Raw genomic sequence first — 18,739 nt, forward strand, 5'->3', positions numbered from 1 at the left:
TTATGCTTAGGATGGCACTGTGAGTGTCAATCAAAGACAAAAAAAAAGGAAGAAGACAATTGAAGAAGGAGGGGAACTTGGCCTGCTCAAGGTCATACCAGCTTACTTTGTCCTGAATGCAAGGGTGGGGTATGCATCCCTCTCACAAAAGTCTCTCATACTATACTTATATCCAGGGCTTTTTTTGTAGCAGGAACTCCTTTGCATTTTAGGCCACACCCCCTGATGTAGCTAGTCCTCCAAGAGCTTACAGTAGGCCCTGTAATAAGCTCTTGGAGGATTGGCTGCATCAGGGATGTGTGGCCTAATACAAAAAGGAATTCCTGCTACAAAAAAAAAGCCCTGTCTGTATCTATATTGATTGATAGAGAGAGAGAAACAGACAGACAGAGTAAATGGAGGTGATGGTGAGAGCCAGTGTGGTATAGTGATTAAGAGTGTCAGACAGGTATCTGGGAGACCCGGGTTTGAATCCCTGCTTGTGCCATGGAAGTTCCCTGGGTGACCAGATCAGGAATGTTCAGCCATGGCTGCCTCTTTGCAAAAACATTTTCTGCTCAAAGGTGGTGATGGGGGGGCAGATTGCAAAAGAAGGTATATCCCTATTAAGTATTCCCTCCATAGCCAAGAATCTTTCCTCCCCCATCCTGATCCCTTTTGGGGTTTGGTTTTTGGAAACAGGGTTTTCCAGTGTGGCACCCTGACACCTGCCGGTATTGCCCCTGGAACCTGCTGAGTTTTTCAGCAAGCAGGCAGAGCCATTGTAAGTAAGAGCTTGTTATTGGCTCTCCTTGTTCAAATGAAAGGGTTTTCTGTGGCTGCAATAGCCAACGGCATTCATTAGGCATTGTGTCCTGAGCAGAGATTTTAAACCTAGGATACCCTGGTCGGTCCAGCACTCTGACCCCTACACCACCACACTGGCTGTCTTGCTACAGTATATTTTACTCATTCTTCCCTCCTCTGAAGATGCTACAGATTTGATTGTGTTTGTTTGGAAACAACTTTAGAGAGCCCTGGGGCAGTGAAAAACAAAATGTGGTTGCAAAAGGTCCACATGCCAGTATGCATGTTGTGACATGCAAGAGTCGTTTTGTAGAAAAAAAGGAGCCGGAGCTCAGTAGCATATCTCATTTGCATATGTCCTGAGTGAGCCAGTTTGGTGTAGTGGTTAAGTGTGCAGACTCTTATCTGGGAAAACCGGGTTTGATTCCCCACTCCTCCACTTGCTCCTGCTTGAATGGCCTTGAAAGGGCAGCTGCGGTGAGAGCCCTCTCAGCTCCACCCACCTCACAGGGTGTCTTTTGTGGGGGGGAGGAAGATAAAGGAGATTGCGAGCTGCTCTGAGATTCAGAGTGGAGGGCGGGATATAAATCCAATATCGTCATCGCCATTATCATCTGTGTGCAGCAGGGAAAGAACTCCTCACTACATGCAGACCCCGGCTGGAGGTTCAGGAGCTGCACTTTTGTGAGCTCCTGCTGAATTCAAGCCCAGTGACATGATATATCTTATCTTTTAACACAGGTCGCCGTTTTAGATTATTGCAAGTGCTATGCTCGGTCACTTTCATTGCTTCTGATCCTAGCCTTGTGGTCGTCCAGCTGACTCTTGCTGGGGATGGCCTTTCTTTAGACAGCAGTTGACGTTTCCACAGTGGCAGCTAATTCACCCGGGCTTGCTAATAGAAGGGCTGTTCAGAACACAGTACAAATGCTTTTCTTTCTTTTCTTTTTTTGCCCCAGCCACAGCTGCTGGCTCAGAGCTTATTGCCAATATTTGAGCTCACCAATCAATATAACATAATTAAGGAGCTTCAGAGAGAGCTGCAGGCGAGCCCAGTTAGAGCGCATCTGCTGGCTGGGAATGCAAGCGGCGCTGAGAATAGTATGGGAGGAGGACGAATCCAACCCATTTGTGGCATTAAAAGTTGCCATTCTGGGCACACTGACTTGGGAGCAAGGCCTTTGCAGCCCAGTAGGCCTTGCTTCAGACTAAAGGACTGCATGTCACACAATCAAGTGAGCAGCTGCTGTGCAAAAAAACCCCAGAGCAATCCCACCCCCCTGAAAAACTGTGATCCTTTAGCCTTATGTACTAATAATATCCTTCCCAGGGGTGGAATACTAGCAGGAGCTCCTTTGCATATTAGGCCACACCTTTCTGATGTAGCCAATCCTCCAAGAGCTTACAAAAAAGACCCTTGTAAGCTCCAGGAGGATTGGCTACGTCAGGGCGTGTGGCCTAATATACAAAGGAGCTCCTGCTAGAATTCCTTACAAGGCTCTTCTTACAGGGCCTACTGAGAGCTCCAGGGGGATTGGCTACATCAGGGGGGTGCGGCCTAATATACAAAGGAGCTCCTGCTAGAATTCCTTACAAGGCTTTTCGTACAGGGCCTGCTGTAAGCTCCACGAGGATTGGCTACATCAGGGGTGTGTGGCCTAATAGGCAAAGGAGGTCCTGCTAGAATTCCATACAGGGATCTTCTTACAGGGCCTACTGAGAGCTCCAGGGGGATTGGCTACATCAGGGGGGTGCGGCCTAATATACAAAGGAGCTCCTGCTAGAATTCCACCCCTGATCCTTCCTGACCCGAATGGGCCAGGTTAGCCTAATCTCATCAGATCTCAGAAGCTCAGCAGGGTTATCCTTAGTTAGTCCTTGGGTGGGAGACCACCAAGGAAGTCCAGGGTCGCTGTACAGAGGCAGGCAATGGCAGACCACCTCTGAATGTCTCTTACCCTGAAATCCCAATGACAGGTCACCATAAGCAGGGGTCACTGAGCAGAAAAAGATGTGCTGGAGCTCATCAGCACAACTCGTTTGTGGATCTCATTTGCATCTGCCCCACGCCCCCTGACATCACCGGAAGGTGTGCTGAATTATATCAGCTCAGCATCTGCCTTAAAATGCTTCTTGAGTTATAATGGTCATAAGAAAACCTTACTCCCGTCGTACTTTTTCCATTCCCGTCTCCTCTGTGGCCACAGTGGCATGAGGAAGACTTCCATCTGTCTGCTTTATACGTTTTGGTTGTTTCTGCAATATTTCGTGGGGGGGAAATATTAGAAAGTTAAGAGTTCAGCAAAATTCTCACAGGGCTTTTGAACAATGGAGCCCCAGAAACAAGTACTGTGGGGGCAGGGAGAGGGAGAGAAAGAGCACAATAAAATTTGGAGGTTCTGGAGCTCCGCTCCTGTGAGCTACTGCCCAAAATGAGGCCTGACTGTAAGTCATTTCCTTGATTGCGCTTTCCACCACATTTATAGGTCTTATTACAAGGAAGTAGCAACCTTCAGCCAATAATCTTCGGATCTTCTGCTTTGTTTCCGCTTGTGTTCTGCTTCATACACTGCAGAGTACATTCCCCTTTCGCTAGTCACTCTTCTGTTCTTTGGAAGGCATTGGTCTTGGCGTGAGCAGAAGTGACTAACACCAGAGGAACATGCTCTGGCAGAAGAGGGACAACCTTTGCAATGGGCAAAGAGGAGCACGAACAGGATAGAGGATCCAAGCCCAAGATGTTATGGGCTCATGCCCTGCTTTAACCTTAGACAAAAACAATGATATGGCCATGCAGTTCACAACGAACATACAGGGCTTTTTTGGTAGAAAAAGCCCAGCAGGAACTCATTTGCATATCAGGTCACAGCCTCTAATGTCACCATTGTTTCGCACAGGGCTTTGTTGCAGAAAAGCCCGGCAGGAGCTCATTTGCATATTAGGCCATACCCCCAATACCGAGCCAGCCGGAAATGCGTTCCTGCTTTTAAAAAGCCCTGTGAATGAACATACATACATGCACGTATATTACAATGTAAAACAGTAAGGAAATTGAACAAATAGCCCAAGGAAACCGCTGAAGCTTATGCTCTGTATGATTTGAAAGAAACTTGGTTGAGACACTAATTGAGAAAGGACGGAGCTCTTGAAGAAGACACGAAAACGCTTATATTTGAATAGCAAGTCAGGCTTTTCATTTTCTCCTATTTGGTAGCTTGTCTCTTGTTCAAGAGAAGTCCCATTGCCTAATGGAAGAAAGGAGGATAGCACTCTCTATGGGACTATATTTGTAGAACACCTTGTTTTTCACCATTCATGGACTTTAACTTTACTAATATTTTCTTACTGTTCTACATTGTAATATACTTATATACAGGCCTCGGATTCAGCAGGAGCTCACAGGAGCAGAGCTCCTGAACCTTTCTGAGGGTTCCCCCTCCTTCTCCCCACCTTGTCCATTGAATAGTACGTGCAGCTGCATAACAATCCCTGGATGAGCTCCACCACCTATTTTTCTACAAAACAATCCCCGCTTATATATATACATATACATACATACATATATATATATATATATATATATATATATATATATATATATATATATATATATATATATATATATATATATATATATATATGTTTGTTGTGAATTGCATAGACTTATCATTGTTTTTTTTTCTAGCTTAGAGACCATGGTGCCTTGTGTTTTGTTAGCTTCTGATTTAACATTAGCCAGTAATAAAAACGCAACAAAACTCGTGCATCCGAGTTCATGTGTTATTTTATGTATGTGTGTCTTTCTCTTTCTCTATGTAGATGGCTGCCCAGGTCTGTGCTATGGAAATGGAAGATGCACCCTAGACCAGAATGGCTGGCACTGTGTCTGCCAGGTGGGCTGGAGCGGAATGGGATGTAACGTTGTCATGGAAATGATGTGCGGAGATAACGTGGATAACGATGGAGGTACAGACACTGTTTATGCCGCTAGAATGTTGTGAAAAGCAGGTTGTCCGTGTTACCATGTAAAAGTATATCTTTATTTAACATTTTTCCACCCTAGAGCATCTATAGCAAACAACGTTTGCTCATTACCGTGGTTCTCCCATAAGTTTTGAGTGTGCAGTGTTGGCGCATTAGGTATTCTCCCCCTATTAGACCGATACGCTGACTTTAAAAAGCATATCATTAATTGCCCTGGTAAAGCTGCAGTACTGCAGTCCTAAGCTCTGCTCATGACCTGAGTTTGGTCCCCGGCGGAAGCTGGGTTCAGGTAGCCGGCTCCAGGTTGACTCAGCCTTCCATCCTTCCGAGGTGGGTAAAATGAGTCCCCAGCTTGCTGGGGGGAAAAGTGTAGACAACTGGGGAAGACGATGGCAAACCACCCTGTAAAAAGTCTGCCGTGAAAACATCATGAAAGCAACGTCACCCCAGAGTCGGAAACGATAGGTGCTTGCGCAGGGGACTACCTTTACCTTTTTAATTGCTAAGCATGCACTTCTTGCATTAGATCACTTTTGCAGAATGGCGGTTTAGCCCAGATTTCCCTGGTTGCCGTCATAATGAGTGCTCCCTGCCACCCGTGCCACAGCACCCCCATATTCTTCATCTTTTACAATGCACATAGATACAGATATTGCTCAATGGCCCAGCTTCCAGCTAAACTGTTTCTCCCAACGAAAACCATGTAACAGATGCGCGGCCACAGAGTGCTCAGTTGAGCTTGTGGAGTGCATCTGTGTCACGCTGGCAGAGTTTGCCAGTCGCATAATACTGGCATCTTCAGCTGATGCCCTCGGTGGTGCGCCTCTCGCAGTTTGCAGCGAGACTGCCACATTATTTCCGCCTCTCTCGTCTTTCCTCGTCCCCCTCCCCTGTTTCTGTGTTCCAGCAACATAGCTGCTGCCATGTGTTTCCTTTTAGGGCAGAAGATGACCCTTCAGATCAAGTGAATGGATGATTCCTCCCCTCATCTGCCCAGCTATTGTGCCCAAAGAGGCAGCATTTTTGCCTTTCCCCCGTAGAACTGCCAAAAGCCTTTGTTGATTTCTGTCTCTGACTGGGGCCTCGGGCTTCCTGAACAGACTACAAGTTGTTTGTGTGAGCGCTGTGTCGCCGCTAACTCTATTTTCCCTCTGTACAGCATATTCCGACTCAAAAAATAAATAAATGTACGTCTGATGTCTCCAAGCCCCCAAGCAGAGGTTCACTCTGTTTATTCCAGGCATTGTTAACAATGGATGTGACTTTTAAAGGAAGTCAAGATGTGCCACACACAAGTGGATCTGGACCTCAGTACTGCTTCTAAAATGGGCCGCAGACCCCTCCCTATTTTAGCCCTCCTGTGATTCCCTCGTTTGATTCCCCACCCCCGGAATGCCACAGTTTTTGCAGACATTTTGACAGATGCTGCTGTACACAATGTATGGTCTCTAGGACAAAGGCAGCACGAAGCAACAACAGCCCCAAATGAGGTCTGATAGCAGTGATCAGTGGGCAAAGCCAGTAGTACCAGCCCCATAGCTAGGGGCCATCGGGGGAGAGGGCTGTGGGGGTTCACAGGGAAAGGGGGCCCTTTGAGTTGTACAGGAGGCTGGTGGCTACTCCTACCATCCCTCCTGCATGATTTAGGGCCCACTGATCAGCTGATTTGTGAGCCCTTTAAATGGCATGGGAAGAGCCCCATGGTGCAGTGTTAAAGCTGCAGTACTGCAGTCCTAAGCTCTGCTCATGACCTGTGTTCAATCCCTGGTGGAAGTTGGGTTTTCAGGTAGCCGGCTTGAGGTTGACTCAACCTTCCATCCTTCTGAGGTCGGTAAAACGAGCACTCAGCTTGCTGGGGGGAAAGCGCAGATGACTGGGGAAGGCAATGGCAAATCACTCCGTAAAAAGTCTGCCGTGAAAGCGTTGTGAAAGCAACGTCACCCCAGAGTCGGAAAAGACTGGTGCTTGCCCAGGGGACCTTTCCTTCCCTAAATGGCATGGGAGGGGCAGTGTCTGCTCTTGGGAACCCCTCCTGCACAATTTAAACCATGCAGAAGAGGGGAGGAGAAGGGCAGCCCTGGGGTGGGGGGGGGTGAGGGCCCCCCAAAACTGTCAGAGGGCCAGGCCCTGCGGGCTCCTGGTTAACTACGGGCCTGAGCAGTGCCCAGGAACTGGTTTTCCTGCATTTCCATTTGGATGTCCAAATTTAACTTGCTTTGTTGCAATCACAGATCAGCCAAGATTGACAGAGAGAGAGAGAAAGTCATCAGCACATCCACATGCAGTGAAATTGCAAGGCCACACAATAGGCTGATTTCAATAGACACAATTAATAGAAAGACTTAACCAGCAGCTTCCTGGTTAAATTTAACCGCCGCATCCGTCCAGTACGGTCCTCATGCGTGATCCAAACATATACGTAAACCAACTGAAAAAGCCGACTGCGGTTGGGAAGGAGGAGTTTTACATCAGTCGCTTCTTAGTTCAGAAACAAAGCAAACCATGCCAACAAACTGAGAATAAAACAGGGGAGGGGGGAGAGGCATGCTACCTTCTGAAATTTAAAATACCAGGAATGGCTTTTTTTAAAGAAAAAAAAATGAGTTATGTATTTAAAGGCCAAACTCCATGAGAATGTAGCCTTGGAGGCTTTAAAGAGGAGCTGGAAGCCTGCAGGAGATGGGTCAGCTGTTAAACCCTTTGTCTGCTGATCAGTATCACAGGAGTGAAAAAGCAGCTGAAGAGGTGTGATTTGGAGCAAACAGAGGAGAAGAGATTAAAACAGGGGTGGCCAAACTGCAGCTTGGGAGCCACATGTGGCTCTTTCACACATACTCCGAGCCCCCACCACCCCGTCCGCTGGCCTGGAGAAGGCATTTCTCTTTTTAAATCACTTTGCCAAGACAAGCTAACTGGCAGCTTAGAGAGTGAATTTAAAGTTAAAGTTGTTTGGTGTAGTGGTTTGGTGTAGTGGTTAAGTGTGCCGACTCTTATCTGGGAGAACCCGGTTTGATTCCCCACTCCTCCACTTGCACCTGCTAGCATGGCCTTGGGTCAGCCATAGCTCTGGCAGAGGTTGTCCTTGAAAGGGAAGCTGCTGTGAGAGCCCTCTCCAGCCCCACCCACCTCACAGGGTGACTGTTGTGGGGGAGGAAGGTAAAGGAGATTGTGAACCGCTCTGAGACTCTTCGGAGTGGAGGGCGGGATATAAATCCAATATCTTCTTCTTCTTCTTCTTTTCTTTCCACCTCTTTCTTCCTCCATCTATTTGCCTGCCTGCTGTCCTCCCTCCCTCCTTCGTTGTCTTGCAGCTCTCAAACATCTGATGTTTATACTATGTGACTCTAATGTTAAGCAAGTTTGGCCACCCCAAGTTAAAACCACCTCCACCCACTCCTGCCACTCTTCTGCTCGCCACCACAGCCTCTGAGGGCCACTTTCCATTCTTTAAAAAGAAAACATCGGAGGAAAGTGGCAGCAGTTGTGTGCTACGTGGCTTCGGCCTAAATAACAACCAAGTCGCTCTCTTTTCAATTACTGACTTCTCACAGCTCTTGCCAAATAGCTGTATGTCATAACTCGAATACTTGAGGTGTTTTTTTTTTTAGATTTCTGCATACAAATAAGCCCGGGAAACTCATTAGTAGTATCGCTGCTCACTTTCCCCTTCAGTTAGTCTTTGATGGTGTTCTTTCGGATGCCGAGCCAATGTAATTGGGACTTACAAAGCTTGTTGTGAGACAAACCAGAACAGGAATTATTTAGAAAGCTGCTGTTTGGAAAGAAGTGCCAGGAAGAGAAAATGAGCGTCAATGCAAATGATTTTCGTTGTTGTTGTTGTTGTTACTATCGTGTTAAACAGAAGCAAGGAGCAGAAAGAAGATGTATTGAAATGTTGGAATGCCAATATTTGAGTTATTTAGGTTTTGACAGGTTAAGGTGGCCAAGTCTGGGTTGGGAAATCCTGGAGACTTGATGGTGGAGCCTGGGAAGGGCAGGGTTGGGGAGGAGAGAGACCTCAACGGGGTGTTGTGCCAGAAAGTCCATTCTCCAAAGCAGCCATTTTTTTTCCCCTCAGGGAACTGATCTCTGTTCTCTGAAGACCAGTGGTAGTCCCTGGAGACCTCCAGGCTCGGTTAAGCACAAAAAGCCAAAAGGCTGTCACAATCACTCTTACGTATCATACAACAACAATGTTTTTGTTGTTGTTCAGTTGCACAGTCGAGTCCACATCAGGGTCTTCTCCAGGGAGTGCTCCCTTCTCATTTGGTGGCCAAAGTATTTGAACTTCAGCTTCAGCATCTGACCTTCCAGGGAACAGTCTGGGTTGATTTTCCTTAGGACTGACTGATTTGATCTTCTTTCAGTCCAAGGGACTCTCGATTCTTCTCCAGCACCACATCTCAAAAGCATCTATTCTTCTGTGCTCGGCCTTCCTTATGGTCCAGCTCTCACAGCCATACATTACTACTAGGAATACCATCACTTTGACTATACAGACTTTTTTTGGCAGGGTAATGTCTCTACTTTTTATTATACTGCCCAGGTTTGCCATAGCTGTCCTCCCAAGGAGCAAATGTCTTTTAATTTCATGGCTACAGTCACTATCTCAGTGATCTTGGATCCCAGAAATGTGAAGTCTGTTACTACTTCCATGTCTTCCCCTTCTATTTGCCAAGGTGTGATGGGGCCAGATGCCATGATCTTAGTTTTTTTGATGTTGAGTTTCAAGCCTACTTTTGTGCTCTCCTCTTTAACCCTCAACAAGAGGTTCTTTAGGTCCTCCTCACTTTCTGCCACTAGAGTGGTATCATCTGCATATCTGAGGCTGTTGATGTTTTTCCTGGCAATCTTAATTCCGGCTTGTGCTTCATCCAGGCCAGCATTCCGCATGATGTACTCTGCGTATAAATTAAATAATGTAATATAAATTAAACAATATCGAAGGAGGTAATTCTGGGATTGTAATCATGCTTTTTCTCAGGCTGGGTCCAGACAGACAGTATAAGCCGCCTCAGGGACACCGCATGGCTGGACCAAAAAAGGGTGTTCAAACTGATCTGGATCCCACCCTGCTCCCACCTTCACCCTATCCTTACCTGTCATCTTGCTACCTCAAAAAGCTGCCACATATGAAGTGGTAGCAAAACAGCAAGGTGCTTCTGGGATATCTTTCCTGGCCATCTGAACGGCTGGGGAAGCGCCTAGGAAGCAGCGCTCAAGCGCACGAGCAGTGTAACCACTCCTCCGGGGCGTGTGCGACCTGTCCCTGTTTTGGTGGTGAGCCATTCGCCATCTGACCGGCCCGGGGTGCTTCTCTTTCCACCGGCTTACTTCCAGGATAGGAGGCTGCCGCCCCAAGCCAGCCATCTTTACCCAGCCTCGAGGACTAAAACTGTCCTTTATTGCTACCCTCGGATGCTTTAACAGCTTTTATAACAGCAGAAAAGTTCAGTTTCTTTTTACATGCTGCATTCTTGCTTTCGCTAGCATGTTTAAACTGACAGTTATACTAATGCCTATAAAAAAAAAGATTAAGGAACCTTATTCCCCCATCCAACATCTTCTTTGTGCATTTATTAACAAGATGAGACTTCAGAAATGCTGAGTCTTAGTCTTTTTGCACAGTTGATTTCCCTTGTGTTGTATAACTGGAACACTGGTAGCTCCACAGTGGTGAGACGTTTTTAGTCCATGCTTGTAATGTTCTTTTCCTACAAAATCTCAAAAAAATATATATATTTTAATGATATGCACAAATATATACAGAGCATTCTCAGTTTGTAAGACAGCACTGCCTTTGAACACTGAGCTGTCAAAATGGAATTTAGTTTGCCTCTTCAGGATCCAGTTCTACAGTTGAGAGTTCATTACTAACTCCCACATCCGCTTTCAAGGGTTTGTATTCATTTAAATATACCCCTATCCTGCTTTTCTCCCTGACGGGACTCAAAGTAATATACAGTGATAGGGGGGAAACTATGCAATATAAATAAGTTTATCAAGCAAACAACAAACAATATTCCATTCCTGGGTACAATGGTTGGCTTTTTGAAGACACGCGATATAAGCCACAGGCCATGAACCCATTGGTTCTTAGGCTTGGACCTAGAGGCGTTCACACTGAGCCCATATACATGCAGACAGGAAGAAGACAAAGACATGACTGAAACAGTGTACAGCTGACAAGATATTCGCCTTTACATGGGATTTGAGGAAGGTCTGGTTATGCTACCTTCTTTTGAGTACTAGGATTTGCTGGTATACCACAGCAGGACCAAAGGCCTTCCAATAATGTCATGTGGCCTTCCATAAGCAGTCTTCTTCTGACAGGAGTTCACTTTTGGATCCTCTCTCTGCCCCATCTACTTCTATCTTTTCCCTTTTTTCAACTTTCCCATAGATGAAATGGATCTTCCATTTCAGATTCCACCTCCCCTGTAAACTCTCCCCCACCACCATTATTTCCCTTCGGTGTCCTGCCTCACACCTTGCATGAGGAAAATATATTTATTTATGTATTTATTATATACCACCTAACTCGTACTTTCAACTAAATCCTTTCTCACAGTTTTGTTTCCATTGTACTGTACCTTCTGGTCTCCCGTTGCTTGTTAACCGTATGTGTCTCATTTTCTGTCTTCTGAGATGCATCCATTTGTCTTGGTTAGTTTTCACTTTTCCCATCCTCAGTCTTGGTCTTGTTTTTTCCCCCTCCCTTACAGCCTAAGCTACTTTTATCCATATTGACTTGAGTAATTCTTCTTTTTACCTACTTCAATGATGCTTTTGTTTTATTCTACCATGGCAACCCCATCTAAAATGCATAAAGACCTTCTTCGGTTCAGGTTCTTGACCTTTTTCTGCCTTTGATTTGGTTGACATATTATCAATCCCTGTCTGTTTTTTGGGCTGTCATGGTTACACTCGATCTTGACCTGTATCACCAACCACACCTTCAAAGCCTTGTCTGATAGTTCCCTGCCATCCGCCTTTTCTCTCTTTCAATACGTCTTGCACAGATCTTCAACATGTTTTGGTCCTCTCCTCTGCTGTCTAACTCAGCTTCTTGGAAATCTCATTAATTCCTGTTTTCTTTATTCTGTGGATTTTATTATCTCCCTCTCCTCATCCCCCCCCCCCCCCGTTCCCTCAACAGTTCTCTCTAACACAATTGATCATCTCACTGCCATTTTTCCTTCACATTACTTCAGACTGCCTAGATTGCTACACTGAGGAGAGTATTTTAAATAAAAAGACAATAGAATAAGCAGGAACCAGGACTTTTGTCTTTCTGCCTAATGCCTTATTACCATGTTCTCTTTCTTTTCCCCAAAATAATTTTATCTTCTATTGTTCTCACCTGGCTTAAAGTCTCAGCATTATTTTTTTTATTCCTCTGTCTCATTCTATATCTACATTGATTCCCTGTCTAAGCCCTGTCATTTCGTCCACTCAGATATTACAAAATCCATCCTTTTGTTCTTCCTGACTCAGAACTTTTTTTTTCAGGTTATAATTCTTTCACATATAGATTGGTGTACTCTATTATTTGCTGGCCTCCCTGTCTCTCATGCTGTAAACCTCTTACCTCTCTCCTTAATTCTTCCTCCTACTTGGCTGCCCTCGCAGAGCAAATCAAAATGCCTCTTCTCGTGTTTAGTCTCTCACAGGGCTCCGTCCTCCATTTTGCATTGAATATGAGATGCCTGCTTTCTGAGGTATCGATAGCCTCACCCCTCTTTATTTACCTTCCTGCAAATAAATTTCCTTCACCTATTCATGCACTGTTTTTTTTTCCTTTTAAAAAAAGAAAAACCTTTAAAGCTTGGAATTCCCATCCTTGAAATATGCGCCCGACTTCCTCTGTTTAAAGAATAGTCTTTCAAAACCATCTTTTCTCTGAGGCTTTCTCATTTTGATTCAGCTTCCGTCCTCTTGTTTGCTTGTTTGTTTCTGTTTTCATCCTGATGCTAGACAAGCTTCTCTGCCCTCTTTCTTTTTTTTTCTATTTCATGGCTTAAAAAAAAAAAGATCATAAGCTTTTGGGCAGAGATCTCATTGATTTTTAAATGTTGTGCAATGCCCTGTCCACAAGAGGCACTTTATATATATATATATAGTGAATGATGATGGTGTTGTGTGCAGATGCTTTTCCTAAATCTGATTTGTAGGCATGGAATCCCTTTCAGGGGTTGAAAACACAGCAGCTGCGGAGGTAGGTTCAGATTCTTTGCCCTGCTCTCATTCATTGCTTGCACCTTTTACCATGATGGTCACAGTGAGGAATGTGCTAGGTGGTGAAAAGGAGGAGGAGGAAGAGTAAGTAAAGTAAGTAAAGTAAAGTAAATTTATTTTTGTATCCCGTCCTCCCCCGCCAAAGGCAGGCTCAGGGCGGCAGGGAAGAGGAAGAAGGTAGATTTATACCCTGCCCTTCTCTCTGAATCAGAGTCTCAGAGTGGCTCACAATCTCCTTTATCTTCTTCCCCCACAACAGACACCCTGTGAGGTAGGTGGGGTTGAGAGAGCTCTCACAGAAGCTGCCCTTTCAAGGACAGCTCTGCAAGAGCTATGGATGACCCAAGGCAATTTCAGCAGCTGCAAGTGGAGGAGTGGGGAATCAAACCCGGTCCTCCCAGATAAGAATCCACACGCTTAACAACTACTCCAAACTGGCTTCCCAAGGCAGGAAAAACAGGCTATGCATGGTTCATTTATTACCATTTTCAGGCGATTTTTTGCACCAGAGGGACCAAAAGTAGCTTGCAAAAGAGGGGGAGGGGAATCCAAAATACAGAAACAAATCAACTAACAAGCAAATCTGGACTGGCCTCAAGCTGTACGTGGGAGGGAAGGGAGATGGCTGGCCTAGTAAATGGGACAACAGGAGGAGGTGGGTGGCAACATGAGGGGAAAGAGAATCGCTAAAGCTGGCTGTATATAGATAAGAAAGAAGTTTGGTACAGTGTGGAGGACCAGATGATAAAATGAGAGAGATGGCAGGGCAGACAGGTCAGCTGTTCTAGGAGCCACGGTGGTCTGATGGTTAAGAGCGACAGACGCAAATCTGGAGAACGAAATTTGATTCTCTAGTCCTCCATGTGAAACCTGCTGGATGACCTTGGGCCAGCCACAGTTCCCTCCGAACTCCGTCAGGCCACCTGTCTCACAACTTGCGTGTTGTGGTGAGAGGAAGGGAAGCTGATTGTGAGCTACTTTGGGGACGCCTTAAAAGGTAGAGAAAAGCAGGATATAAATACCAACTCTTCTTCTGCTGGAATAGGAAAGAGAGGAATAGGACTTGGCTCTGTATTCTTCTCAGATGCACAAAAATCTAGGGTCATCCTGTTTGCCGGGGTGTTCGTTCCTATCGGTCATTTTGGTTTTTACCTTCCCTGGTGAAATGCCAAATGGGATGGATGGATGTGTAGGATGAGTGCCTGTCTGCATTTATTTATGTCCGTAGGTGCCATTGGATTCGCTACCTGGTTCGCCACAGCTTCCCCGCTACGAGCCCTTTGGCTCCCGACGCAACGGGTCGTTCTTGTTTTATCCGCTTCTTTCCTTTGTTTCTGTTCCAGATGGCTTGACGGACTGTGTCGATCCTGATTGCTGTCAGCAAAGCAACTGCTATGCAAGCCCTCTCTGCCAAGGCTCCCCTGATCCCCTTGACCTCATCCAGCAAAGCCAGCCTCCGTTCTCACAGCATCCTCCAAGGCTCTTTTACGATAGAATCAAATTTCTTATTGGCAAGGAAAGCACTCACGTAATCCGGGGAGATGTCTCATTTGACAGCAGGTAAGCACATCATTACCAACGAGCGTTTTCCAAACAGAGGATATCCTGCTGCTCCAGTGTGGGGGCGAGGAAAGAAACGCTCATGCTCCAGTTGCCTGGAGAATTTTGTTTGGGCTTTCTCTCGCTATTGCTGACGCATGCAGGGGAGGAAGAAAAGATGTTTTGGATCTCCAGGACAGGTTCTGATTGGTTGTTTTTTTTAAAGTTGAGGTAGTTGAGCGTGGGATGGCAGAGACGTCTTCTTGCATGATACAATCTGGGTCTCTTTTCGGTTGGGTTTGGGGGCTTTGATTCTCTTTGGAGGCCAACTGGCGTTGGAGGATGGAGAAGGGCAACGTGATGCTCATCATCTGCCTGGATCTCTCAGCAGATTCGATGCCATTTACCATGGTATTCATCTGGATTGTTGATATGATTTGGGGCTCCACTTTGTGGTGGTTATGCCCAGTGTTCCCTCTAAGCTGAGTTAGTGTGAGCTATCTCACAGTTTTCTTATCCTCCAGCTCACACAGCAGCCAAATCACTCGTTCACAACTTTAATGTCAGTAGCTCATGAAATAGAATTTTTGCTCACAAGACTCCGCAGCGTAGAGAGAGCATTGGTTATGCCCAGGGCTTTTTTTTGTAGCAGGAACTCCTTTGCATATTGGGCCACACAACCCTGATGTAGCCAATCCTCCTGGAGCTTGCAGTAGGCCCTGTAAGAAGAGCCTTACAGTAGGCCCTGTAAGAAGAGCCTTACAGTAGGCCCTGTAAGAAGAGCCCTGTAAGCTCATGGAGTATTAGCTACATTGGGGGTGTGGCCTAATATGCAAAAGAGTTCCTGCTACAAAAAAAGGCCCTGGTTATGCCCTTGCTGTAGAAGCAGATGCTGAGGGGCAGTCCTGGAGAACTGTTGCTACTTCCTACTGGACTTTGGGGGCCCCAAAATGTTAAGTTATGCTATCTAACTTCTAGCTGAGGTTGTTGTGTGTCATTATTTGGGGATTTAGAGTAAGGACTCATCAGGATGCTAGTGATACCAAACTCTTTTTTTTTTTTTTAATCATAAAGGGGCAGTGGAATCTCTTAATGTTGTGGAGCATGAAGGGCTGGATTTGGGCAGATAAGCTCAGAATAAGTTCCATGAGGGTCACGTTTATGGTGAGGGACTTAACCAACTAGAACTTCGTCAGTTCTGAGAGGAGTCTCATTACTTCTTAAAAGGCAGGTATATTCACCTTGGCGCCCTGACCTGGATAGCTCAGGCTAGCCCGGTCTCATTTGATCGTGGAAGCTAAGCAGGGTCAGCCCTGGTTAGTATTTGGACGGGAGACCTCCAAGAAATACTGGGGTGTAACAATGAAACAGGTAGTGGCCAACCACCCCTGAACATCTCTTGCGTTGAAAACCCTACAGGGTTACCGTAAGTCAGCTGTGACGTGATGACACTTTCCACCACTGCAATTCATCTTGGCAGTGACCTCTGTAAACATCATGTTATGAACAGGCCTTGAATTCAGCAGGAGCACACGGTAGCGCAGCTCCTGAACCTCTCTGAGGGTTCTCCCTCCTCCTCCCCACCTACCTACCTTGTCCATTGAATAGTGGGTGCAGCTGCATAACAATCCCTGGATGAGCTCTACCATCTATTTTTCTACAAAATGACCCCTGGTTATGAAACTCATACGCTCCCTTCCTTTTTTTTTTCAAGTTTGTCTTGCAGGGGGGATATTGCCTGAGAAATGTGGGAGGCTATGTTGTCTTCTGGTTCGGAGATCGCCTCGAAAAAAGTTTAGGGAGAAAGGGAAGTGTTCCCCTTTGCAGGTTTGGGACTTTCACCCGCCATTTTGTCCATGGCCTCTCGGGCCTGGGGAGAATCGCGGCCTAGATCATTCTGAGTATATTTGGGCTTACTGAGGGCTTGCTGGACCATGGTTTGGGCTCAGTTGGAGATCCCAGAGTTGCAGGTAGGTCAGATTGAAGTGGATCAGAGCAGGAGCAGTTCATTCAAGCATCCGCCATGTTGTACGATGCTCCACCCTCTCCATATGCTCCCTTCCTGCCTGTTAGCATCGTTCAGGTTTATGGTGATGTCTGAACTTGTCATACCATGCAGTTCCCTGTTTAGCCAAGTGTGCATAGGACAATGCTGGGCAAACCTTCTTAGCTCTTCAAGTGGGGTCACCAGGCTCCAGGTGGGGCCTGGAGATCTCCAGCTGGCAGAGATCAGCTCCCCTGGGACAAAATGGCTGCTTTGAAGAGTGGACTCTAAGCCATTGTACCAGGATGGGGCCCCTCCCCTCCCCAAACCCCGCCCTCTCCCGGATCCAACCCCAGAGTCTCCAAGTATTTTCCAACCGAGACCTGGCAACCCTACTCTTGAGTCTGCTGGGAAATAAGAGTGACTTACAGGGTGGTTGTGGAAATGATGGATGTATCTGTGAGCCTCTGATGCTTGTTTTGTCATAGAAGGACAAATGATTCCGGAAGAGCAAATTTTTGCTCTGAAGACAAGGTTTCATAGATTTTTTTTTTCCCCTGAAAAGAGAAGCACATTTGAAATATAGAGGTGCATCGGGTTGTGGGGTTTTTTAATACAACGGGCCTACCTCAGGCAGCTGTAATTTATGTACTCACGATGGCAGCCGCAGATCATCCATAACGCCAAACAGTTTCTCATGTATCTGGGTCTGTAAATTAGATCCGGCCGCTATAAATTAGATCGGTGGGTCTTAGGTAAAAGCTGCACATTATATGGAATCCATGAATGGATCTCCTGAAGCCTTTTTGGTTTTTCATAACTGAAGTGAGTCAGCAGGGGAAGACAGGTTGTTTACCTGTTTCTGCGTTGTCATTTTGTGTAATCAAACTGCACATCGTTCAAAGTTAGAGTTGCCAGGAAGTGCCTGGCAACCCACAGGAGGGCTGCGGGTAGGGATATGGAGAGCAGTTCTGTGGTAAAACCAAAGAGTTTTTGGCTATTCCTAGAGCTACACTATGCCTATGAGCTCATCTACCTTCCACATAGAGCGTGGTCCTTTCAGAAAGGTCACCTCCCCTCCAACTTCCTCCTCGGCTGTTGCTGGACCCCACTCTGCATCTCTTTCATGCCGCCTGTTTCAGGTAAGGAAGGGGTGCAGAGGGCGCCTAACTACATAGGACTTGTCGGTGGCCTCGGCAGCAGGACTGCTGTGAAGCCGAGCTGAGTGCCACCAACTCCAGACGTGGGATGTATTTTACTTTTTTCCCACCGGGCAGCAGGAGCAACCCCATTGATTGCGGTGGACATTTGGGTGGTTCTGTGCAGGACTGGGACAGGTGTGTGAAGGATTCCTAGAAAGATGATGATGATATTGGATTTATATCTCACCCTCCACTCTAAATCTCAGAGTCTCAGAGTGGCTCACAATCTCCTATACCTTCCTCCCCCGCAACAGACACCCTGTGAGGTGGGTGGGGCTGAGAGGGCTCTCCAGCTGCCCTTTCAAGGACAGAGAACGGCCTACAATCTCCTTTCCCTTCCTCCCCCACAACAGACACCCTGTGAGGTGGGTGGGGCTGAGAGGGATCTCACAGCAGCTGCCCTTTCAAGGACAGAGGCTCAGAGCGGTCTACAGTCTCCTTTCCCTTCCTCCCGTACAACAGACACCCTGTGAGGTGGGTGTGGCTGGAGAGGGCTCTCACAGCAGCTGCCCTTTCAAGGACAGAGAACGGCCTACAATCTCCTTTCCCTTCCTCCCCCACAACAGACACCTGTGAGGTGGGTGGGGCTGAGAGGGCTCTCACAGCAGCTGCCCTTTCAAGGACAGAGAACGGCCTACAATCTCCTTTCCCTTCCTCCGCCACAACAGACACCCTGTGAGGTGGGCGGGGCTGAGAGGGCTCTCACAGCAGCTGCCCTTTCAAGGACAGAGAACGGCCTACAATCTCCTTTCCCTTCCTCCCCCACAACAGACACCCTGTGAGGTGGGCGGGGCTGAGAGGGCTCTCACAGCAGCTGCCCTTTCAAGGACAACCTTTGCCAGAGCTATGACTAACCCAAGGCCATTCCAGCAGGTGCAAGTGGTGGAGTGGGGAATCAAACCCGGTTCTCCCAGATGAGAGTCTGCGCGCTTAACCACTACACCAAACTGTCTCTGTACAGACTTTCTCTGTACAGAAGAGGGCAGCAAGGGGAGCAGTGGAAATT

The 18,739-nt window shown here is 46.7% G+C and overlaps 1 protein-coding gene across 1 annotated transcript in view; it reads left to right on the forward strand.

Annotated features, from left to right (window-relative positions):
- Nucleotides 1–18,739, forward strand: part of TENM1 (teneurin transmembrane protein 1) — a 713,021-nt gene that overhangs the window by 476,346 nt on the left and 217,936 nt on the right. The window contains 2 exon segments of the mRNA XM_060250020.1: nucleotides 4,606–4,752; nucleotides 14,352–14,568. Of these exon segments, the coding sequence (XP_060106003.1) occupies nucleotides 4,606–4,752; nucleotides 14,352–14,568 (364 nt within the window).

The sequence above is a fragment of the Heteronotia binoei genome, chromosome 11, assembly GCF_032191835.1.
Source record: "Heteronotia binoei isolate CCM8104 ecotype False Entrance Well chromosome 11, APGP_CSIRO_Hbin_v1, whole genome shotgun sequence".
NCBI lineage: Eukaryota > Metazoa > Chordata > Lepidosauria > Squamata > Gekkonidae > Heteronotia > Heteronotia binoei.